This window comes from Esox lucius, chromosome 7, assembly GCF_011004845.1.
Source record: "Esox lucius isolate fEsoLuc1 chromosome 7, fEsoLuc1.pri, whole genome shotgun sequence".
In the NCBI taxonomy this organism is placed as follows: domain Eukaryota; kingdom Metazoa; phylum Chordata; class Actinopteri; order Esociformes; family Esocidae; genus Esox; species Esox lucius.
In genome coordinates, this window is record NC_047575.1 from 48,361,636 (window position 1) to 48,387,147 (window position 25,512).

General features: G+C 42.9%; 3 protein-coding genes across 6 annotated transcripts in view; all 3 read right to left on the minus strand.

Moving 5' to 3' along the window:
- The window catches only part of pcbd2 (pterin-4 alpha-carbinolamine dehydratase 2), a 19,789-nt gene extending 3,836 nt beyond the window's left edge, over positions 1 to 15,953 (minus strand). Inside the window, exons 1-4 of one of the 4 annotated variants that reach the window (XM_013134746.3) lie at positions 15,771 to 15,953; positions 12,982 to 13,113; positions 10,895 to 10,990; positions 10,463 to 10,788 (exon numbers count right to left, since the gene is read on the minus strand). In XM_013134746.3, the coding sequence (XP_012990200.1) occupies positions 10,765 to 10,788; positions 10,895 to 10,990; positions 12,982 to 13,113; positions 15,771 to 15,869 (351 nt within the window). In that variant the 5' untranslated portion in view covers positions 15,870 to 15,953 and the 3' untranslated portion in view covers positions 10,463 to 10,764. 4 annotated transcript variants of the gene reach the window in all.
- A 96-nt stretch (positions 15,954 to 16,049) lies between these two features.
- On the minus strand, positions 16,050 to 19,497 carry txndc15 (thioredoxin domain containing 15). The gene is made up of 5 exons (XM_010871046.5): positions 19,282 to 19,497; positions 18,319 to 18,776; positions 17,887 to 18,050; positions 17,326 to 17,456; positions 16,050 to 16,868 (listed from the first exon to the last, which is right to left on the minus strand). Exons 1-5 carry the CDS (start codon positions 19,376 to 19,378, stop codon positions 16,672 to 16,674), a joined length of 1,047 nt encoding a protein of 348 aa, XP_010869348.1. The 5' UTR covers positions 19,379 to 19,497; the 3' UTR covers positions 16,050 to 16,671.
- Positions 19,498 to 20,112: 615 nt separating this feature from the next.
- Positions 20,113 to 25,057, minus strand: c7h5orf24 (chromosome 7 C5orf24 homolog). Its single transcript, XM_020047915.2, has 2 exons — positions 24,842 to 25,057; positions 20,113 to 24,278 (listed from the first exon to the last, which is right to left on the minus strand). The coding sequence occupies exon 2, from the start codon at positions 24,270 to 24,272 to the stop codon at positions 23,658 to 23,660; it is 615 nt and encodes a 204-aa protein (XP_019903474.2). The 5' UTR covers positions 24,273 to 24,278; positions 24,842 to 25,057; the 3' UTR covers positions 20,113 to 23,657.
- Positions 25,058 to 25,512: the final 455 nt, after the last annotated feature.

Here is a 25,512-nt window from a genome sequence, read left to right on the forward strand (position 1 = left end):
ATGTGGAGCGGATAGCATTTCACAAAGAGGGAGGGGATAGCATTTCATAAATGTGGAGGGGATAGCATTTCATAAATGTGGAGGGGATAGCATTTCATAAATGTGGAGCGGATAGCATTTCACAAAGAGGGAGGTGATAGCATTTCATAAATGTGGAGGGGATAGCATTTCATAAATGTGGAGGGGATAGCATTTCATAAATGTGGAGGGGACAGCATTTCATAAATGTGGAGGGGACAGCATTTCATAAATGTGGAGGGGACAGCATTTCATAAATGTGGAGGGGATAGCATTTCATAAATGTGGAGGGGACAGCATTTCATAAATGTGGAGGGGTTTCCATTTCACAAAGGGGGAGGTTAGTCATTTTTCATAAGTATCTGTAATTATGGGAGCATCATTTGCATTAAAGCTATTTCTCAGAAGCTCCCATCCACAGCGACTTACAGCAGGAGGGCATACGTTTTCTACAATGGGCCCCAAGTAGGAATCAAACCCCCAACCCAGGCACTGCAAGCCCCATGCTCCAGCAACATAAAATAAACTACAACAATTAAAACAAACAGAAAATGTATCCAAGATTTCCTTGCTAGAAACACACAACCAAATACTTGACTACGGCAACACACTGTGTCCAAATACCTTTGGTTCTCTAAAAGGGGGGACTGTGCAGAAAAAGTGCTGTGATTTCAAAACGATTCACCAGATACAGATGGAGCATCCCGTACAGATGGAGCTGACAGTGCACTTTAACCTGACAGTTATGTATAGCCTAATTTCAATTCCAAACTGCTGGAGAACAGGCAAAACAAACCAGAATGTATTAAACGCTGGAGTGCAACGACATGCAATGAAAACACACTGATCTGTTGTATAGTCATCCCCTCACAGTTCATCGATGTGATTGCAACCAGGAGTTAAATTCCTGCTTGTGACAGAGTGATAGTGTCAGTTGGTATTGTCTAGGGCTGACAGGAGTGATGTCAAACAGGCCGGCTGGCCTGGTTGCACTCTAGTGACTCCTTGTGGCAGGATGTGAGCCAGTATTGTCAGTCGGTTATGCTAATCAACCTGACAAAAATCGGAGGGCTGTGCAAAGGACACATCTCCATATTTGACTCCAAATGACGCCAAATCCAGTTGGTGTTGGCGCACTGAAGGAAGGTCAAAATATTTTTGTAAGAATGTATAGCTTTTTCACTTTTAATAGAGTCCGGGGTTTTTAAGGTCTGTAGAACAACATATTGTGTTGAAACACGTTCTATAAAATCAATATAAATTCTAACCAATCAGTTCCAAATCGTCATGGTAATCATCGGGTTGTCCTCCGTGTCCCAAATGATACCCTAAATCCTAAAAGCATAGTGCACTAACATTTGACCAAGACCCAACAGCCATGACCACTGTCAACTAGGTCCTCCAACCCCCCCCCCATGCCGGAACTTGTGTTTACCTAGCATTAAAGTGCATCAGGAAGCCTATCAACGGTGCTCACTCCACACGGGCCACGTACGAGCTGTCACGGTCCACTAATTTGAAGTGACACAGCACAGACCCCCGTCTCAAATAATCAGAAACACCCAGCAGCGGGCCAGTGCGCCCGGTTCTGCAGGCACCCGCCGCTTTCCGAGGGGCATTTTTTAGCTATTACCGCTGTGATTGTCATAAAACACTGGATGAGACAATTTGAAGTCGGAGTGGCGTTCCCTCATTGCGGCCGGAGCTGAAATACAGCCCTAGTTTCAAACACATGTCTGTTATTTACAGATCGTTTTCCACCGCCGCGCGGCCCAGGGATTAGGGAAGCCTGGACTCTCTGCCAGGAGTAAGTGCATGCAGATTGTGCCACTCACCCCCGCCCCCCCCCTCACCCAGTGATTACCATCCAACACCCATCATCACTAACACTAGCACAAAGATACATTTCTATCACCATGTTGTACATGTGGGCACTCAGTCCAAAACAAAATGGATGTTGTCCAAATACAGGACATCATTTATGCCCACATGTCATGATCTCAGGGAAAATGTGTAATCATTATAGGTCCAAAACAAATGATCCGCAAATAGAATACAAGACAAGACCAATTTGACAAAAATATGCTATTTCTCACTTTACTAACACGACATCAGTGAATTGTTCTGTGAACGTCACAGCCTCGTGTCCAATATTGTAGCTTGACATTTGTGAGTTTCCTCATACTGTCTATTTAAGAGTTGCGTTTTACAGATAAATATATAGAATCCATATTACGACCTTCAATAACGCTCTAAATCTAATTTAGGCTTCCAAAATGTAGTACCTTGTAATGTTTTAGAAATATTTGTTTTGTAATTAGTATATGTTCACGTCTTTACAATGTGTGTCCAGATTTCTGCCATTCTTATAATTTACACAACTCACAAACCAGGGACCCTTTTATTTCTGCTTTCCTAACCTGCCATTTACTGTCAATCAGACCTCTTGCTTGGGTACTACTACTACTCCTCCTACACCTCCTACTACTACTACTCCACCTCCACCTCCTCCTACTACTACTACCACAATTACTCCTCCTGTTACTAATAACACTACTACTCCTCCTACCACTCCACCTCCTCATACTACCACCACTCCTAGGATCTGCTCTCCTGCCTCTACTGACCATCCTTGTACATTGAGCTGCCTCACGCTACAGAATGAGAATCTTCTCTCCTGCCTCTACTGACCATCCTTGTACATTGAGCTGCCTCACGCTACAGAATGAGAATCTTCTCTCCTGCCTCTACTGACCATCCTTGTACATTGAGCTGCCTCACGCTACAGAATGAGAATCTTCTCTCCTGCCTCTACTGACCATCCTTGTACATTGAGCTGCCTCACGCTACAGAATGAGAATCTTCTCTCCTGCCTCTACTGACCATCCTTGTACATTGAGCTGCCTCACGCTACAGAATGAGAATCTTCTCTCCTGCCTCTACTGACCATCCTTGTACATTGAACTGCCTCACGCTACAGAATGAGAATCTTCTCTCCTGCCTCTACTGACCATCCTTGTACATTGAGCTGCCTCACGCTACAGAATGAGAATCTTCTCTCCTGCCTCTACTGACCATCCTTGTACATTGAGCTGCCTCACGCTACAGAATGAGAATCTTCTCTCCTGCCTCTACTGACCATCCTTGTACATTGAGCTGCCTCACGCTACAGAATGAGTATCTGCTCTCCTGCCTCTACAGACCATCCTTGTACATTGAGCTTCCTCACGCTACAGAATGAGTATCTGCTCTCCTGCCTCTACAGACCATCCTTGTACATTGAGCTGCCTCACGCTACAGAATGAGTATCTTCTCTCCTGCCTCTACTGACCATCCTTGTACATTGAGCTGCCTCACACTACAGAATGAGTATCTGCTCTCCTGCCTCTATTGACCATCCTGGCTTAAACAGAGCCAAATGGTACAAGGCTTACCTATGTACCTACAACAGTAGCAGCAGGAGCAGTGACTATAGCTGTAGAATTTGACCCAGATGCTGATTCTGGCCTGGTACACGGCTCAGGCTTAAGGGCTGATTGATTCCTCACCTCATCCAAAAGGTGCAAAAGAATTGGTTATTGGGCAAATGTTGGTGTCTCGGTCAAGCGTACAATCAGTTGGCAAACGGGCTGATAGCTCAGTGTGGATCAGTCCAATGTTGCCAATCCAGTGGTTTACCAACCGTTTTGAATCTGGCAGCCATTTTTCTGGGTTTCCACTTCAAATCAGATCAGATTGTATTTGTCACATGCTTTATAAACAACAGGTGGAGACCAACAGAGAAATGCCTGCTTATGGGCCACATTTCAGCACTGCAGATCAAAGTAAGAGATCTGAATAGAAAAATTCTTACCCAGCGCCATAAAGAATACAGTTAAATTTGCCTAATCATCATTTGTAAAAAGGTCCAATGTTACTTCCCCATTTACCCTCGCCAGGCTGCCACATCGAGCGCCCGGGCAGATTAGCGGTCGTGCTCAGGGACGGGTTCTATTTCTCTGGGAAGCCCGATGTTTTGATCCAGGAACCTGGTCAGTGGCTCGGTGCATCTGGGCTCATTACTATTAACGATGACGCATGGCCATAGTCTGTGCTGGGCACAGTGGAAGCCAGAGGGAGCGGAGGGGCACAGTGGAAGCCAGAGGGAGCGGAGGGGCACAGTGGAAGCCAGAGGGAGCGGAGGGGCACAGTGGAAGCCAGAGGGAGCGGAGGGGCACAGTGGAAGCCAGAGGGAGCGGAGGGGCACAGTGGAAGCCAGAGGGAGCGGAGGGGCACAGTGGAAGCCAGAGGGAGCGGAGGGGCACAGTGGAAGCCAGAGGGAGCGGAGGGGCACAGTGGAAGCCAGAGGGAGCGGAGGGGCACAGTGGAAGCCAGAGGGAGCGGAGGGGCACAGTGGAAGCCAGAGGGAGCGGAGGGGCACAGTGGAAGCCAGAGGGAGCGGAGGGGCACAGTGGAAGCCAGAGGGAGCGGAGGGGCACAGTTAACCGCTGCTGGAGGTGTATCATATATAGGTGGCATAACATGTACAGTATGTGAGTGCAAAAGGGTATTTTCAGGGCCTGCCTCTGACACCGCCCGGTACAGAAGTCCTGAACGGCAGGGAGCTCTGCCCTGGGGATGAACTTGGGCTTCAGACCGTTCTCCGAAAGTGCCTTGCGGTCTAGGGTGGTGCAACTCCAAACCGGAGATACAGTGGTGGCAATGCCACTGAAGATGGCCTCCAGTGCAGCGTTTGAACTTCTTGAGGTCTCTGAAGGAGGACACACACTTCTGAACTGCCTGGATGTGTGGGAGGACCATGACACATCATTACCTCAAGGAGCGTAAAACTCAGTTTATGTGGACAGGGTCTTATTCGCCCCTTGGTTTTCTTCAGTACACAATCAGCTACTAAGTCTTATTGATGCTGATGGAGAGACTGTTGTCCTGGCAACACCGCTAGGCCTCGGACCTCCTCTCTGTAGGCGTCACTGCTGGTGATCAGGTCTGCCAGTGTCATGTCTCCAGTAAACCAGAGATCGTTGTAGTCGCACAAGTCTTCCTGAACACTGGAATATCAGGAAAACCGGACACGCCCCGTGGTCATCGTGGAGGATTTGTTGTTAGCGATCCTCAGCACCCATCGGGAAGTCCAGGACCCGGGCACAGAGGGAGGCGTGCTGTCTTAGCTCCCTCATTATGGTGTGGGATGGCTGAGCTGTAGTTGACGAGGACCAGTCCCACAGAAGTATTCCTCTGCACATGGTTGGCGAGGGCAGTGCGGAACGCGATATAGACGGAGTCGTCCGTGGATCTGTTGGGGCGGTATGCAAATTGGAGGGGGTCCAGAGACCGAAGACTGAGATAATGGTGTTGATATGAGTCATGACTCGCCTTTCAAAGCATCTCTATATGTGAGTGCTACTGGACGATGCACAGGGACCACGCTGGTCTGCTCAAAACCCTGCTCATCAACGTGGTTGTGGCTAGACAAGAATACAGTGTCAGATAAATCAAGCGTAGCTAGTTGTGTTGGGTTAATACAAACATGATGATAAATTGATACAAAATCAGTCAGTGGAAAACCTATTTTTTTCAAATGTTTTTTACATTAAAAAAAGGTCAAACTAAATGGCGATATTCATATTTCATTCATTATATTTATTGCATTATATACAGTATTTGTTCCACATCGTTTTGTGTGAATCAGTACTGAAAATCTCGACATACACACTTGCATCAAAACCTTCACAGGTCCAGCAGAGACAGAGTCAGAGAGAGAGCGAGAGAAAGAGAGAGAAATGACATGGTGATGTTATTGACCACACCCCAAAAAAATTCTAGGATTGGAGATGCATTCCATTGGCTTTCATGGGGGCTCTCCCTACAATATTTGACTAAAAACGATTAAACAAAAAAAGAATAAAAAAACAGGTATCATGTAGTACTTCAACACGGTGTTTTGCGGTCAAGGCATTCACAAGACATGTCATGTTACATGATCCATACAAATCCCCTGGAACTTGTATTCCATTCCCAGGATGGGAATGTTTTTACTGAAACGATCTTACATTATGTTCTATAATGGGATGAGGAGGCGTTAATGTATGACTCGAACGAAAAGGGCAGCAGGTCCGTGACCCTCTGAAAAAATTTAACGCGAAGAATGAGACATTTCTATGCTACGTTGACTCCTATTTATGCACGGCATCAGGTAACTCCCATGCATGGCGTTAAGGCCATGCTACGAAGCCCCTTCCACTACAAGGTTACAGAGACACTCCCAAATAACAAGCCACAGGCTTCTCAAACAGCAAGCGTCAAGGCCGTCTTGGCTTACCAAGACTGATAGGCTGATTATCTAACCCACAGCAGGGAAGGGCGCCACACCTCGCAGGTCCCCTCCAGTCATTTCACAACACAGGCCAGACCATTGGAAGAACGCCCCCCATTCCCATTTAAAGAGCTATTTCATTCTAAACTAACCGTGGGGGGGGGGGGCGTACACCGATGAGCCACCAAACTACTGCTCAGTCAATGCAAGAGAGAGAGAGACGGTTCCTCTGGGGGGGCTCAGTTTCAGTTGTACGACAACTAACTCAACACAAGCAAAGCAAGGCCTGTAACAAGAGGGGAGAGGCTTGTGAGAGACTGAGAGGCAAGGAGGCCCTCAGAATAAGAAAAGGGGATCAGGCTGGTACAGAGAGTGGACCCGGGGAATAGAGAGGATCTGTGCGGAGACTGAGAGGCAAGGAGGCCCTCAGAATAAGAAAAGGGGATCAGGCTGGTACAGAGAGTGGACCCGGGGAATAGAGAGGATCTGTGCGGAGACTGAGAGGCAAGGAGGCCCTCAGAATAAGAAAAGGGGATCAGGCTGGTACAGAGAGTGGACCCGGGGAATAGAGAGAATGTGCTGACAGGCAGACGGAATCCTCCAGATCCAAAAGGAAGTGTGAGCTGAGGGCATAATCATGCTGACAATATTTGTTCTTGTTTTTGTTTTTTTTACATCAATTTTAATATCTGTTTTCACGCTTTGTTAGACAAGGAGAGAGCATTTGCTGGAAGAGCATAATTCGATCGGATTCAAAGCCGAGACCGCAGCAGCTTCAGTGCACTGGAGGCAGCAGCTCACACTTCAGGACCCCCCCCCACCACATTTCACTGCCCTTTACTGAATGTGTTGAAGACGGGCAGAGAACGCCGGCGAGAACACCAAGGGCAGGAGGCCGGTCGGATTGAAATACAGTCGTGCTCAAAGGTTTGCATAACCTCAGAGAATTGGTAATATAAGTACCATTTGTAAAGAAAACATGAGTGAACAGGCAAAACATGTATTTTATTTCTTATGGGATTCACATTCAACTGTAGGTCATAACAGAATGGCACAATCATAAAACAAAACATGGGAACAAAGAAAAACATGAACTGACCTCTGTTCAAAAGTCTGCATACCTTTAGTTCTTAATACTGTGTATTGCCCCTTTAGCATCAATGACAGTGTGCAGTCTTTTATAATAGTTGTCTATGAGGCCCTGAATTCTTGCAGGTGGTATAACTGCCCATTCGTCTTGGCAAAATGCCTCCAGGTCATGCAAAGTCTTTGGTCGTCTTGCATGAACCGCATGTTTGAGATCTTTCCAAAGTGGCTCGATGATATTAAGGTCTGGAGGGTCAACTTGGCCTTGTGCTTAGGGTCATTGTCGTGCTGGAAAGTCTAAGATTGTCCCATGTGCAGCTTTCGTGCAGAAGAATTGTCTGCAGTATTTTCTGATAACATGCTGCATTCATCTTGCCATAAATTTTCACAAGATTCCCCATGCCTCTAGAGCTCACACAGCCCCAAAACATCAGTGAGCCACCACCATACTTCACAGTGGGGATGGTATTCTGTTCACTATAGGCCTTGTTGGCCCCTCTCAAAACATAGCGCTTATGGTTGTGACCATAAAGCTCTATTTTGGTCTCGTCACTCCAAATTACAGCATGCCAGAAGCTTTGAGGCATGTCAAGGTGTTGTCGGGCATATTGTAACCAGGCTTTTTTGTGACATTGGCGCCATTTTCACCTGTGTGTCACCTTGTGTGTCTGTAACAAGGCCTAACATTCAAAGGTATGTCAACTTTTGATCAGGGCCATTTGGGTGATTTCTGTTATCATTATCATTTAAAAAGGAGCCAAACAACTATGTGATAATAAATGGCTTCATATGATCACTATCCTTAAATAAAATAAAAAGTTTGCATGATCAGTCATATTTTCTAAATCAATGCCAACATTTCCCCATTTCTGCCAGGGTATACAGACCTATGAGCACAACTGTATAGAAGCTGTTGTATTAAAACTACAACAGCCTGGCCACAGATACATAGATATCTGGATCAATATACTTTATAAAGGCGTACCTCTATGTAGACAACCATACAAATTACACTCTGGACGTGCCACTGATATTACCATTGTGGGATCACCTCCTTGCTTTGAGTTTTTTAACCTTGTCTCCTTGGCTGAAATAAAATGGAGAGAGTGTCTCATATGAGTTGGCAGTTCGGCAGCAGCGCATTCTGACGTCTCCAGAAGGAAACTAAATGGTTGCATCAGGGCTACCAGAGTACCCGGCTTTCGTTCTGTCAGTCATAATCACCATCAGCAGCCACCTTGTAAGTTTGAAGGGACGTCTATTTGGCTTTACGGCACAGTTAACTTGGAGCATTTATCAGGTGATTTTCGATGTGACTCGCAGGGGATTATATTCCCAATATAGTGCAGTACTTTAACAGAGCTTTTGGTGTGTGTGTGTGTGTGGTTTATATAGGAATAGATTACCATTCAGGACACAATTGGACTGTTATTGAGGCTCAGAGACAAACACAGCGTTGTTGTCTCTGGTAGATGACAGAATGTTAATAGGACTACGCAACAAGCCATAGATTTAACTCCAAACTGTAGAACCTATCTACTGAGGATCTTGTGTCTTAAATTCAGACATTAAAACACTGTGACATATCAATCTTCCTCCTAACCCTCAATGAAAAACAGATGACCACAAAAAAAGCGCCCAATTTCAAAAATAACTTCAAATTAAAACCTACCACGCCCTAAATCTCTACAGGTAAATGACTGCTATTGTCCTGACAACCCTTCCACACGCTGCTCCAATCAAACGAAGGAACACAAAATGTAAAACCCCAATGTCTTGCTTATTCCCACTTGGCATCTGAGCGGTATCCTTGCGCACCACTGAGCAACGTCTCCGTTTTACATATGTAGCGATGGGCAAAATACTAGCGCCCCCCAGAGGCCCACTGTAGAAGGGGGACCCTAACGGAGAAGGGATTTGAGACTCTCATTATAAACTCATGGGGATCTGATTTCTCCAAGCCCATCACTTGGAGATAAGTGGCGAATGGAAATCAGCCAGCATGTCAATCTTCATCTCCACTCGCCCTCAGGTTAAAAAAAAAAAAAAGGCCTCAAGAACAGCAATGAAAAAGCTGCAACACAGATTTACAAAATACATAAGAGAAAATGGGGGACGAGCAGAGGGTGAGGTGGAGGCAGAGATGTCAAACTGGAACAACGTGAGCCTGTCCCCGTTCACCGTGAGACACAAACAAAGTGGGAGGAGAGAGGGAAAAGTCCCAAATCAAGACCGGGAGAGGGAATGGGGGGGCTGTTAGTGGTTTCCGAAGCAGATGAAACATTTTAACCAATTTTATTGTTTGTGAAAGAAATCATTCTGATCGAAACCCCAATTGCTGCCAAATGCCCCTCTGGTCTGCCTCATGGTAATAAGTTGTGACGTTTGGAGTAAGAGGAGAGGCTTCAGAGTCAGAGAGGCAGGCGTGGGGGGGGGGGCAGAGCCCGGCCCAAAACATCAAACGCATGGAAGTGTAAGAACACAGTATGTTAGGGGCTAAAACAACTAGCCACTGGATTAGCGGATGTCCACTAAGTGGCCTTGAGATTCAGCAGTTTACATATGCAAGTCTGGATGAACAAAAAGAAGACATAGGCCTAGCGAAAGCCTCAGATTTTCTATTGCATAGATCTGTTTTGTTCTTTTAAAGAGGGGTTTGTTTTGTGTTTATGCACAAAACAAACCCCTCTTTAAAAAAAACAGTTTAAATACACATCACACGTTACATGATTTACAAAACTCAGACTCAATCAATGGTTCCAAGAATAAAGAACAAGAGCTTTTGAACCGGACAGAATTATTACCTAAAAAGATAGAAGTGCAACTTAGCCATGATACACTGGCAATATACCACAAACCCCCAAGATGCCTCACTGCTGTTATAAACCGTTTACCAATGCAATTTGTAACAGCAAAATGTATGCGATACCTGGTATACAGTCTCATATACCACGACTTTCAGCCAATCAGCATTCAGGATCCAAACCACTCCATTCATTTTATTTATATATAATAATGTATATTTGTTTTTACATTCAGGTGTTCTCTTAAAGGGGACATTTGTAAAATGCTTACTGTACTACTAGTATAAATGTCCAGAAGATAAGTCATTGTTTCAAATATTTTTTCCTACTAAACTGTTACAAGTTCCTGAAATATTCCCTATTGAAACGTTCCCTCAGATCCATCTAACAGTTCGCCTTGACTTGTCTCCTCATACTCACTTTAGACACTCGCAGTATAATCTCCCCATTCGTTTTCCATGTGGGCAAGCTAATACCATTCCAGTCTTGTTCAGAAAGGGAAGGGGGGGGGGGAGTGGTGTCTCATCAACATTTGAGGCAGGATTATAAAGAGGGCTCCTTCAAATACTGTAAGAAAATATGCAAACAAGACCATTTATCGGTTGTTTGTGCCAATCCACTGTTTGTTAATGAAAAACAGTAAAAATGTATTATGTATTTTAAACGTATTTACTATTGAGAACATTGAGGACACAGGCAGGTGGGGGACAGTAAATAGTGTGGATGTTTCCGGGAGGTGTTCACTACGCCACGACTCTGCACTCCTCATCTTTCAACAGAAACACAGAAAGGCATTTCAGCATATATTTCCCCCAGAAATGGTGTTAAGTAGTACACATCATTTTGAAGATACCAACAATTGCTTTGGTGAAATAGACATTTTACACGAAGCACACAATGTGGTCAACACGCCAGCTTGTGAAGATTTATTATAAATATTTATTCGGCAAACCCACAAGCTTTATGGATTTTAGATACTAGTCTTGCAAGGCCACACCTCCAAACGTCCAGCCTGTCTCGGCTACAGATCACAAAGCTCAAAAGAAAACGATAATAAAAAGACAGAAACCAATTATAGACCATGTAAACTACACAAGAACTGCTTCAACATGATCCACTGTAAGGTGGAATAAGACACACACACACTTCAATAACATGCAACACCGGTAGGTGAAAGACCAACTGTGAGGCCACTAAAACCAATCACTAAAACGGACTGACTCCAAACCGTTTTTGTAATATAAAAAATACCCTACAAAAAGTTTATCAAAAAGCCCAATATACAGACATTAGGGATTATGAACATGGTTTTATTTTGAAAATATTAACTTTAGTTGCGGATGCTCACGTTAAACATCCCACAGAAATGCCTGCAATTTCAATGGGTTTACAGAGCCCAGACATGGTTAAAACAGGGTCCAAAAACCTGTAACTCACGGCACCTGCAACCAATCAGCTACAACACACATGCATTTGTCTGTTTCCGATGGTAACTATGCCAGCTGTGCTTCTCCTGATCCTCACGTAACAAATCTGGTTAGTCCACAGCCCCCTGAAGAGCAACACAACACTAGTCTATACAAGCAGTTAGTCCCTATGGGGAGAAGCACAGACGCATGTGAACGTGAACGAACACACACACACACACACACGTACGCTACAGAGCATAACTCAACCCAACTCTGTCCATCTGTCTTTACCAGTGAGTTCTGAGACGCTTTAATTTGTCTTACATTAAAGTGAGTACCTTTTAAGGTCTCTTGTTGCTCAAAAAGAAGCCAATGAATGTGTACACAATCAAATATGTTCCTAATAATATTTCTCAAAAATGTGGATAGGCTATATTGTGCCATAAAACAATCTTTAATCTTTAAATTTTATATGAATAAAATTAAGAATCAAATAAATACATGAATAATAGATGGGCAATCCAACAGCCACTCCCTGCATCACCACAACGAAGGCCATGACTTTGAACACCACCGCTACACACATCCTGTACTGAGAACACTCCGGGTGGTGTAACTACGACTACACGTCCTGTACTGAGAACACTCCGGGTGGTGTAACTACGACTACACGTCCTGTACTGAGAACACTCCGGGTGGTGTAACTACGACTACACGTCCTGTACAGAGAACACTCCGGGTGGTGTAACTACGACTACACGTCCTGTACAGAGAACACTCCGGGTGGTGTAACTACGACTACACGTCCTGTACTGAGAACACTCCGGGTGGTGTAACTACGACTACACGTCCTGTACAGAGAACACTCCGGGTGGTGTAACTATGACTACCGGCAGTGGTGAAGAAGTTCAGTAGATGTAGCAGCAGCAGGTATCACCTGCAATAACATGCTGATATAAGGACACTCCATTGGCTTCCAAAAGTCGTTGCCAGTAGTTTTCCACCCCGAAGGAAACTCGGGACCATATATTCATATTGACAATATAAGTGGATCATGGAAATAACAACCAACCAAGGAGGCTACGTCCTGAGCCGTGTACTCTGACATTCTCCGCAATAGGCGGCGGGAGAAGTTGTAATGGAGCAAAAAATGGACGCCGGCATTGTCGCCCGAGTCTTTCCGTCCGTCGCTGTGGCAACAAACAGGACGACCTACACAGGGGTTAGTGCTTAGGGGCGGAGTTAGGGGGACGGCGCTAACGTGTTATGTGGTGTTAAGTGGACCAGGGAGTATGCGTTGAGGTTAGAGGTTTCACATGCACATAGACACGCAAATGTAGAGGACACACACCTGATTAAAGGTTTTAAAGTGAAGCTCTTTGTAGATGGCATCCCGCTCCTCAACCTCCACCCAGCCAGTGGCCTTCAGCTCCATCAGCAGTTGTTCTCTGTCAGCTGGGGGCAGCCAGTGGGCAGTGGTGGACTGACGGACGGAGAGATGACATTTCTAAATTACGTTGTTAACACAACATCATTTAAAAGGATCTTAAATCTTTTTTTTTTTTTTTTAAACGAGAGAACGTCGCATTAATTCTGAAAACTGCAATGGCAGACAGGCTAATACACCTGGGCTACACAGCACATTTAATCCATTTTCAGGGAATACTGGACAGCACTGTTAGTCACTTCTTCAGAACCGAACAGGGGACCTCGATGAATGCCCAATACTCTGAGGAAACGATTTGCGTCTAAAACGTTTTGGTGGAATGAACGCTGGATGAATGAGAAACGACTACGACTGACACAGAACAATGCCAGTGCGACACCTGCTGGAGAGAGACAAGCACTACCATGGCAGAGGAAGGCATATCTTGTATCAAGCCACTCCCCTTTCTTGCAGTACAGCCGGAGATAACTTGGGGAAGACAGGAAACAACAGTGACTTTGTGTCGGTTAAGTTTTACATGTACAGTATATGATTTTCAACGGGCTGTACGTTATATGTAATTCTAGGACCAAGAGTTTCAAGTGGAGGTTAAAGGTGAACTCTGGTCACATGGAAAACAACCTCAAATCTATTGCCATTGGAAAGGACTGAAGTTGCATACCAATTCGCAAGCATTGGTTTAGAATACAACATACCATGCCTCATAGTATACACACTTTGTTGTATTATAGACTTTTAATTAATAAATTGATTAAAACATTTTTGATGCAATAAATCTACACACAAACCACCAGAAACATTTATTGGAAACATGCCAAATTCTTAAAAATAAGGAGTGACATTTCTCATATACATGTGTACTCAGGGACTTTATTCAGTATTTTATAAAATAGCTTTGAATTCTCTGAGAGTGCCTCCAACATCTTTACACAGCTGGATTTGAATAGCTTCTCCCACTCTTCCTTGCTGTCCCACAGATGTTCAACAGGGTTCAAGTCCAGGCTTTGGCGAGGCCACAAGAGTCTTCTTCACAATGAGGGAGCCCACTGTGCTCCTGAGAACTTTCAATGCTGTAACATTTTTGTATAACCTTCCCCAGATCTCAGAAGTTAAGTTAGATTACCTTCCACTACACGCCTACAACTACATGTTCTTTGCTCAGACATTCACTGTGAAGTGTGGGAGCTTATATTGACAGGGGTGCCTTTCTAAATCAGGTCCAGCCAACTGAAGTTGCCACAGGTGGACTCTAGTCAAGTTGTAGAGACATTAGAGATAATGACAGGACACAGGAACCATCAGCGCTCAATTTGTAGTGCAATGGGAAAGGGTCTGAATACTTATCTATAGGAGATATTTCACTCCCTGAAATATGCATGTTCCCCAAAGTGGCACATCAGATACACTAAAGCCAGAACATTATGACCACTCACAGGTGAAGCAAATAATACTGATGATCTAACAAGGTCTGGGTAGATTAGATGGTAAACGAATAATCAGTTCTCATAGTCAATGTGTTGGATGCAGGAGAAACGGCGAGGAGTAAAGACCTGAGCGACTTTGACAAGGGCCAAATTGTTACGGCCAGACGGCTGAGTCAGAGCATCTCTGAAACGGCAAGGCTTGTGGGGTGCTCCCGGTCAGCAGTGGGGAGTACCTACCGACAGTGGTCTGAGGAGGAAAGAAAAGCAACAGGGTGTTGGGCGCCCAAGGCTCTTCGATGCATGAGGGCAACAAAGGCTATCCTGTTTGGTCTGAACTGACTGAAGGTCTACTGGTGCACAAGTCGCATAAAATGTAAATGATGGTTATGGGATGAATGTGTCACAGTGCATAACACCCGGCTCTGTACTGGGCTGAAAGCGCCTACAACTGTCCCACCAGGGTCTGAACTGTGCCTAGGGGGCACCAGGTCTGATGAGTCCTGTATTCTTTTACATCACATGGACGGCCGTGTCTGTTGTGCGCCGTTCACCTGGTGAAGTGATGGCACCAGGATGTACTGTGGGAGGACAAGCCGGTGGAGGGAGAGTGGGATTGGCGCTGTTTTGCCGGCACGCGAAAGACAAACAGCATATTAGGCAGGTGGTCATAATGTTTTGTCACATCAATGCATATAGCCCAAGGTTTTTGGAGGATAACATTTTTATTGATGGAATGATCGTGTGACCGGAGTTCATCTTTAATTGGGAGCTTGCTCAAAAACCAAACATTAGCATACATTGAGGGCAAGTATTAAAACTTTCCCCTGAAACTGATGTGCAAATTATTCTTTTGTAATATCGTAAAAAATTGCGAGCCAATGTCTGAAGTAGAGACTGCCACTAGTCTGTTTTTTTTTCAACAAAACGGAAATGGAAGGGGTGCTTTAGATTAGACGGTCTACATGTGCGCACCTGGACGTTCAAGGCATTGTAAAGAGGCATTTACATCGTGCAGATACATGATACATTTGGCCATCTTTATACACTGAAAGTTTTGAAAAAAATATTTCAACTGACCTAGTTGAAATAATCTCGTAGGATGTATTGTAGTTAGCGTTTTGACAAAAATACATAATTGACACTTCTGCAACCGTTGAAATGTACTTGTGTGAGGTCTGAACCGTCAGATTGCGAGTCCGACTGTAGTCGCTGTAACCTGACTACAAATTGCTAATAGTATCGACTGTGCAGTAAAGTAGGCATACTTACCATGTTAGATGTATATCTTGGCAGCAGGGAATTGCCCAGTCTCGAGAAAGAACACGACCATATACTGCTAGCCCTGAGAGTAAACATTAACCTGTGCATAATATCACGAACTTCACGGCTCTAAACCGCCACAGCCCAGCTAGTCTACCATAGAATACAATGGCTGCCTGAGAAATTGCCTGATTAGAAATGCTCCTCTGTCATTCCCCACAACATTCTTACATTATCTGCGAATTTTACACTGCATTTAAACAAACACAGTAAAAACAGGAGGCCATATAAAGGGTGACATTAAACGTATTTAATCATAATTCCATCAAAACATTTGCAAATTAACACCAGGTCTCTCTAAAATGCGTGTTCAATCATCCGAGGGGTAATAATTCATCAAGGGAATGTGTACAGCCGTTACAGAGAAGGCAGTAGTTCAGTAAATCTGGGACCCTTTTCAGAAGTCTCTGGCCAAATCCAACATCCGCCCCAAAACTCTACAAACTTGTGGAGATCTGACAGGATTTCACAATGTGTCACAACACAAGTGCATAGGGTATTTGACTTAAAGATACATTTGGGTTTGGGCCTGAGTATCACAGCTGACCTGGGTTAATGTACTCCCCATCTCATTACCTGGCTGCACTTTTTTGTCCACTTACCTGTCTTTAATTGCAGGCAGTACTTTGAGCATCTGACCGGTAATGGAAAGATTGCTAGATTGATTCCACGAGCAGGCAAAGTGATAAACGTTACTTTGTGTTGTGAATTGGTACAAAAAGATCAGAACCAGACCATCTGTGTAAACACTATCTTGGTGAATACAGGCCCAAATTCACCAGCATTCTGTCCAACAACTCAAACATTGAGAGGACTTCCAGTCACTGGGCTAACAATCTATGATTGTATGCTAGTCCTGGTGTTCATGCTCTTGGCCTGGGATAAGCCAGCGGATGCTGTCAGTCCGTAGAATGGCGTACGTGGTGAAGCCGGAAATGAACAAGATGGAGAACACCAGAAGCCAATCGATACTTTTCACTGGGACATTGGGAAGAGGTCCAGAAAGGTCTTCATCCGTTACATTGTGATCTGGGCTAACTTCAAAACCTGGCAGGACAGATTCAATTACAGTTGTAATTATTTTAATATTGAAAGATAGATAGATGAGTAAATGCTACATTCGAGCCCACATGTTTCAGTCAGGCAAGGTTATCACAACAAATAATAAGATACATTTGAGTGTAGTGGTCCCAATTGATTGTACTTCCCAGATTGACTATGTTCACTGTGACAGAATGTTTATTAATTGTCGTATAGTTGCTGTGTTCAACAGAGGTTTTTGTAGCACTGTAGTAGAGGGGTGGTGTCACCTGGTGATATACCACATGCTGTGGCCTTGATCTCAGTGAGGTAGAGATGCACACTTTGACAGGCAATACAGCACTAAGTCAGCCCGGTTTAGGCTCACAGACATTACTGAAATCTGACCCAGTTCCACTTTAAATTTCACAAAAAATGAAATACTGTCTAACTGTAAAGTACAGGTGACAAATTGAAGTGTTACCTGTCTGGTTAGCAATGAAAGACATCAGAGTCTCCAGAGTTCTGTCAGTCTGGTTGAATCTGGCCATCGGTTTCACTCCTTGAAATAGGAGGATGTTGGGAACTGCTACAGTTCCAAACCGTGTGGAGAGACTGGAGAGAGGACAAGTTGCGTAAAGAAACCCATGTACGTTCTTAGGCTCAGAAAGAACACAGGTATAAAAAAAAAAAGTAACACTTCTCATTGGATTACGTTAACAATTATGAACACCATTGAGTATATATACAGAGTACATTGGAAACAGCTACAGTCTGTGCGCTACTAGTCTAACACTGTTACTGTAACCAGGGCTCAAACCAAGGACCCTCTGGTCACTGCTACCTGTAACTCACAAAGGATTGCCACCAACGCAAAACATGTTCCTGGCAGAGAAAAGGGGAAATCTCTACTTCTGGGTCTCAAGTGAAGTTAACAATTGAATGCTACTAGCATGCACTGCTAACTAGCTAGCCATTTCACATCAGTTGCACTAGATTAGGGTTGAAGAGAAACGCAGTGGTTAAAAGCAGTGTTGCCATTTACCTGCTATGCTGGGAGGCATCCAGGGCTAGGAAGTGCATGCTGGGGAAGACCCTGGGCAGTGCGTTAAAATGAGGTGCTAGATTGGCTGAGAACTTGCACCAGGTGGTAAAGAACAGGACCAGAGAACACTCTGTGCTGTTTACATTGAGGAATTCCATTAAGTCCTGTATGAAAACAAATCCCATTGGACAAAGGTATTACAACCAGTTATCTTTGAGGATTACGGCAAGGTTTTCTTTATCCAGCCCTAGCGGACCACAGTGTGTGCTGGGCCTTTCTTCCAGTCTGCACCACACCGTGCTGGGTTAAATAAAGCTGACACAGAACAAAAACCTGTACACACTGTTGCCCCCCAGGACCATTTTCGACAGGTTCAAGGAAGTGGGTCCTACTATGCCCATTGAGACAAACCCAGCCAGACATCTGATTTACCTGGGAGGCGTTTAGGACCTGCACTGTGAAGTTGTTCATCCCTGTGATGTTCCTTTTATCGCAGTTCACTTTATAAGTCTTTGTGGTTTCTGTGGAGTTCTGCTCTTCGTTAGTCATGGTGTCTACATGAACCATTTCTAATGTGACTGGTTGCAAGGGCTCTGTACTCTTCAACTCAGAGGACTCCTCTTGGGGAAAAGAAGAGGGGCAGTTTGCCTCATCATCGCAGGGCGGCGAGAACCCTGTCTGAAAGTCTTTCACATTCTTGGGGATCAGGGACTCAATACCTGCTGGATTAACAGGTTGTTCAGTTCCCATTACTGCATCTGCGATCTCTGCAGTCTTGTACTGCCTCTTCGGCTGAGTCTCAAGATCCTCCATTCCCACAAATTTGGGACTATTTTCAATGTCGGTGCCAACATCCTCATTGAACTTGAATTCTGGTAGCTCGTCATTATCTGTAAATGGAACAATATTAAACATGATTTCAGATGTGTGACCATGGAGCCAATATTATGGAATCAATTTACTGGCTGTGTTGTGTTCAATTGGTCCCAATAATTAATTGCAAATGAATAACACATAATTACTCTAAGCAAGACAGAACTACAAATACAAGCTACCGATCTATACTGAGTGTGGTTGCTTTGTGAAATACGACCAAATCATTTAATAGGTTTCGTCTCCCTAAGAAATTAGAACTACAGTAAGCTGGTATCAATTTCTGACCTGCATAAACTACAGTACTCAGTTGTACAGTAAGATACATTGCAGCAAACATATCCAGCAAAATAATATGTAACGTAAAATTATTACTTAAAGGTACTGTAACTACTCAACTGTGCTGGGTTTATAGTTTAACGCAAACGTGTCCAAAACTAGCTCCAGTACTCTATACACGTTAGCGAACTGAAAGCTATACAGTACACCCTAAATAACTGCTGTGTCGATGTCAATTCTTACCATCCGCTGTTACTGACGATGCTTTCCCTATTACAGAAATATAAAGCGTGAGCCCTAAAATACATGTCAACACGAGTCTACTTGATAATATCGACATAATAACGATTAGCTACATAAATATATTAGCAACGCGCTACGACGAAATGTGTAGCTAGGTACATTTTGATTTCATATGATATGCGGAACGAATTTCTACATCGCTGTTGGAATGTCAAGCGATGCACATTAGTAAAACATCCGGGTCAATAACACGTTACGATGACTCTGGTAGTGATTTCTATTATCATCATGCTTTAAAAAGGAGCCAGACAACTATGTGATAATAAATGGCTTAATATGATGACTATCCTTAAATGAAATATAGTATTTTTTTTGGATGAGCAGTGATATTCTCAAAATCAATGGCAAATCTTCGCTATTTCTGCCAGGGTATGCAAACGTATTAGCACAACTGTACTCAATACTTTTTGAGATATGAGGCAATATATTCCATATTCAGTCATTTGCATTCAGTAATTTGCAATTTTGACCTTGGAACGTGTATTAATACCCACTTTTTATTGAAATTACTCTTAAATATGATCAAATATTATTGTCAATGTTTTGAGAGGTAAAACAATGAATGAATTCAGTTTATATCAGTTTTGGAGTAAATTGTTTGGCTCCTATTTTGAAATGTTCCTAATTTGCGTGACCCGGAAGTGTTTCTTTAATGTTGCCCATAGGACTGATGCATCGTTTCATATTTGTCCATATGGTTTTGCAATGTTTATATTATGAAGTGAAGCATCGATTCACCCCAGATGCCTACAAACAAGACGGACCTTGTAACATAATCAAAACATGTTTATTATAATTAGTTTATTACACAACTTAACACTTAACAATCATGCAGGTATAGTAAAACAAGAGAATACAAATTTCTAGCCTACATCATAGTGATAACAAGGTCATAACTTAGCCTAACATTTCCTTTGAAAGAAGTGTGTAATTGTAATCACGTGCATTTGTAAAATGCCAGTGAAGTCCATTTATGGACTTAGCAGAGTTAAAAAAAAAAAAAATGTAAAGAAACCCTTTCTGTACAGCTTGACATAAATTCATAACAATGATAACACCTTTCCAGCCATTCATTTATTCTACCAATGGTAGAATTAAGGTTTACAAGAAGAATGTTTAAAATTCACTGTTATTGAAGTGCAACTCACTCAATGTGTTAAAGGCATGTGTAACTTTGATCCATTCAGAATGCAATTATATTAAATAGTGGATGCAACTTTGTGTTTACAAACACATTTCTATGAATTTTAAATATATAGAAATAAAATATAGTCTTACAGAAAATGTATTTATGTAGTCAAGTGTGTAACCAAATTTTGAATGACAGGAATATTCCCCATATAACAAAGCTGATTGTAACATTTTAACCAAGTTCTAGTATTATATTAATATTTCTTACCAAACATTGTTTTGAAAATGTCAATAAGAAGCAGACAGCTGTAAAAGCGAAGGGGTATAACGTTACCATACATATAACAATACACATACCATTATAATATTGTGAGTACAATATGACAATAAACTGTGAATGTAATATTAAAGGTTGCTACAAAGGCACCACATAAAAGGCAATTGAATGTATGGAAATGCTAAATGTATTGTCAGTGAAATATTAATACTGCTCCTTTTGTTTTCAAAGGTGTTCAAGGAATTCCCAACGCAATGAATGTAAATGAACAGGACACGTTCTTCAAAACGTTTCCAACAGAAAATAATTAGTAATTGTATGGTTTATACCTGCAGTAAATTCAGCAGATGTAAATAAGTACTTTATCCCTATTTAAATTTGTGTTATGTTAGATGATTCATTTTATAGTTTTTCAAAATATCTTATTTGTTATGAACTACACTAGCATGCACTCATTTAAAAAGCTTGAGCTCGAAGGCAGACAACATCTGACTCTTTGGTTAAGATGATAAACACTGTAGGTTGAATGGAACAGAGTGGTGAATTTCTGTACGCCATCCCATTAATTATTTAAATGAATAATTTGTTTTACATCCAAATGCAATTAATCTCTCCAATGGACAAACAAAAGCAGGTATTTGGAGGCTCTTCAAGTGCCTCAAGTGCTCACACACATTTCAACAATAGACATGATAGAATACAGAACAGAAATGGTATAGAAGCTTGTGATAGAAAATATAACATACACAACATTGAGCAGATTATTGCACTGAAAATAGATGATGAAAAGATAGCTGGCCACTATCCATGCTCCGAGGTAAAAAAAATGAAATAAGAAAGAAAAATAGAAATAAGAAAAGGAGTAAATGTTTTAGATATTTACAAAAGCACATACGCCTATAATTTTTAACTGCATGTAAATAGTGTTATCTCGTTGGATTTACAAAGCAGCACGTAGAGCAAAAGTTGAGTGTCATATTATTTCTGATTTAGAAATTACAATGCAAATAAGGATATCAAACGGTATAAATGTTATTTGGTTTAGAACCTAAACAAAAGGACTGGATGATCTCTTCCCATGAGGAACACTTCTGGCAATATTTGGTGTGTCGCTAAACCAACAACAACAGCAACACACAATGAACACTGTGAGAACAGCAATAGGCCATGTTCAGCAGGCAAATGTAATGAATAAAATTCACATTATTCCTTATTCTACATGTCAGAATGCTGTTTTTTTCTACGTGCCATTTGCTGAACAAAGGTACACCTTCCTGAAATTACCCCAAGTCCTGTTAGCCGCAGGTCGGCCTACGGTGAGTGGATCAAATTAAATAATAGTTTGCTTTCCAGACCACTCTCAGCAAGATCACAAAATAGCAGAAATTCTACATCACTATGAAAAGGAAAGGGAGAGTCTGTAAACCAGGGGTATTTAACTCTGCCCCCCGAGCCAGTTCCATTCCGTTTCTTCATTACAACCTTCTAATCAGAGACTTATTTATAGGGTGACATTAATGATGAGGTAGAGCAGAAAACCAGCTGGCTCCGGCCCTCGTAGACTCTTGCGTAGACCTCAGATTTTGGACATTAATGTGCCGGTTGGAACTAGGAAACAGAAATGCCAGACTTGATAATTGGTTCAGTGGAAGTCAATCAGGTGCCATGTTCAATGAATTAGCAAATCAATAACGGCAGCGGTTCTTAGTTCCAAGCAGCGGTTCTTAGTTCCAAGCAGCGGTTCTTAGTTCCAAGCAGCGGTTCTTAGTTCCAAGCAGCATGGCACTGCAAGGTTATACCCCATCTTAAAAACCCCTTTGCTGGATTGGTTGAAGAGAGCAGAAGATAAGCTCCTATGTCAGTTTTGTATTGTCAAGACCATTATGTGGGGAATCCAGTTCAAGTGTTGCATTAATGCCTTCTGCTTAAGGTTACGTCAGCTACTACAGAACTCATGTCAGTACAAAACACTGCAAAATACATCTTCACGACCTGGTAAAAAGTATAGTCCTTTCACAGTATAAAACTAGCCACAGAGACAACATAATAGGAAATTCTCAGCTCATACTAATTCAGATAACACCAAAGAATAAACTCCATCTGCAGTGATTTAAATCAGCATTGTTTTTCGCTCACTGCAAATGTACTCCACTTCTATATTTATATGTGCTGTAGTGTAGATTAAAAATAATCCTAATTTAGAGAGAGATATTTTGTTTTAAATTATTGTTAGTATAAGTATACAATTTATATTGTACAAGTTAATTAAGAAAACACATCGGTGAATTTTGGTAACATAAGGAAATCCGTAAATTAAACTGCCCAGTAAAATCTCATTTTTAAAAGGTATTTTTCTGATAACTCATACTCAAATATAGATGTATGCATTTTTTGGCGGCCGATACAGAAATGTGAGAAAAGAAATATTTAAAGAAACTAAAATTCAAACTTAATGTTACAATCCTGAGGAGGATAAGAAGATAGAAGAATGAGCTTGCCACCCAGTGGCCTACTTGTATTTATATTTCAAATAACCAATATTCGCCCCACACTATTCTGTTGATAGGGTCTGCTCACATCTTTTTAACAAATAAAGGCTCTCTTTTAACATGCTAAATTTCACGTAATTAAGTGTAACAGTTAATATAGATCTGAAAACAACGGGCAGTCTAAATGACATGTCAGATAACAACCAGCCAACACTGGCACACTTCCAGCACACACGACCCCCTCATACCACACCAGCACCATGTAGGATAACTGGCAAACTGAGGAGGAAGATGCCGCGAGTCGTACACCTATCAGACACACATCAATGTCACAAACACACACACTCTATTTGACAGCACCCTTTTTACACCCCCAGCCTCCCACCCAAAAACAACAAGAAAAGTAGAAAAGTGTGACTTTACTCATTTGTCTCCTTCTCTTTGCTTGAGGGTTCACAGAGGCCCCCTTTGTGCATCATGGTGTAGGGGAACGCCGCGGCGCTACATGTGCCGTACCCCAGTTTGTTGAGACGAGACAGGGTCTTGATGCTACCAGGGGGCCTCCCGGGGCTGACCTTATAGCCGGCCGCCTTGGTCGTGCCCAGTGGCCTCCCCGGACTTGTCTTGAACCCGGCAGCCTTGGTGGTGCCCAGAGGCCGGCCCGTGCTGGTCCTGTAACCCGCCGATTTGGTGGTCCCCGAGGGCCTCCCTCTCCTCCCGGACCGACCCAGGCTCTTCTTTTTCTTGGAGTCCTCCGGCTTCTCACTGTTCGTGACTCCCACAGCTTGGGAGTGTGTTTCACTAAGGCTGTCCTGTCGCTGACAGGACCTGGGCGTTAAGGTGTTCTGGGGCGGCATGGTCAGGGGGGGTAAGGTCATCTGCAAGGGAGGGGGCTGGGGGGCCGGGTAGAACTTGTTGGACTGGGTCGTGCACAAGTCAAAGTGACTGGCGGGGTGTCGGCCGTCCTCTGCCAGGCATGATGGCCTGCCGCTCATGCAGTAGTCGTTGCTGTTGCCGGTCACCTGACGCATCATCTTCAACTGGAGAGGACAATGGGACACAACACACTTATTGTGCAGGAAAGGTAAAACAGTTCACATGCAAACAATATAGCACAAGACAAAACAGATACAGGAATGTTTATCCCAACCTCATCTCCAAACCAGGCTTTTCAGTGGTGGCCTGCTATTGTAGACCGTATGGTGTTCTGACTATATTTTGACTACTTTAAAAGCGCAAATAACTGTCAGATTGTTTATAGTGTATATTGACTATGATGGTCAGTTCCGTATAGCACATTGTGTACCCGGGAGCAGATCGCTAGCCTGGTCGTAATAATGAATGATCCAATGTTCTGACTTTTTGCGCTAAAATAACAAGCCTTCCCAAATCAAACTAGCCCCGCGCCCCATACACCTTAGCTAAATATATTCATCTGTTTTTCATTCTATGTTGAAGACAATCCTGAAACAAAGCGATCTTAGTTTTCACAACACATGAAGGAAATAATGCGTCTTCAGCCTAAGTAGTCCAATATTTTTACATACTGATATTTTGATAACATGAAACATGGCAAATTAAAGTAATTAAGGAATTACTGTACCTCGATTGTTTGTGGATCATGGAATGGAAAGGGTTAAAACGACTGATCTTCCATCCTTCAAATTCTACGCCCGATCCATTTTCGTAGTCCACAGGCGATCGATAAGAATTAGCGAATCGATAACGCCTTTTGTTATCAGACATGCAAGGGAAATCTGTATTTTTAGATCTGTTCTTTAGCCGGAGAGGTTTAGATGAGAAACGCAGCCATAGCCGTTAAATATTAATAAGGCAAAGGAATCTGAGCATGCGCGGTATTCCACAAGGGAATTGCAGCAGCACCATGCAAACATCATGACGGCGATACTCATCGGGTTTACGCCAGTAAATTGAGTTGTCATCTCCTTTCCGTACATTATCAATTTCTCTCATTCTTTGCTACGCTAAACAGTATTATGCTATCTTTAGGAAAGTAGGAAACTGAACAATGGACCAAATTTAAATTACTTGTTCTGCTGGACTAAATAATTTACTGCAAAGAAAAGGAAAGAAATCAGTTGAGGTTCTTTCATTTACCATTTTTCACAGTAGGCTACACTAAATTATTAATGAAGTTACAGCACATGAATTAACCGCTATTGTCCAAATGGTTAGCTATAATTCTACTATAGTTTATCAAGTAATTCAGATACAGCACCGTCATTACAATGAGATTTTAGCAACTCAAAACAA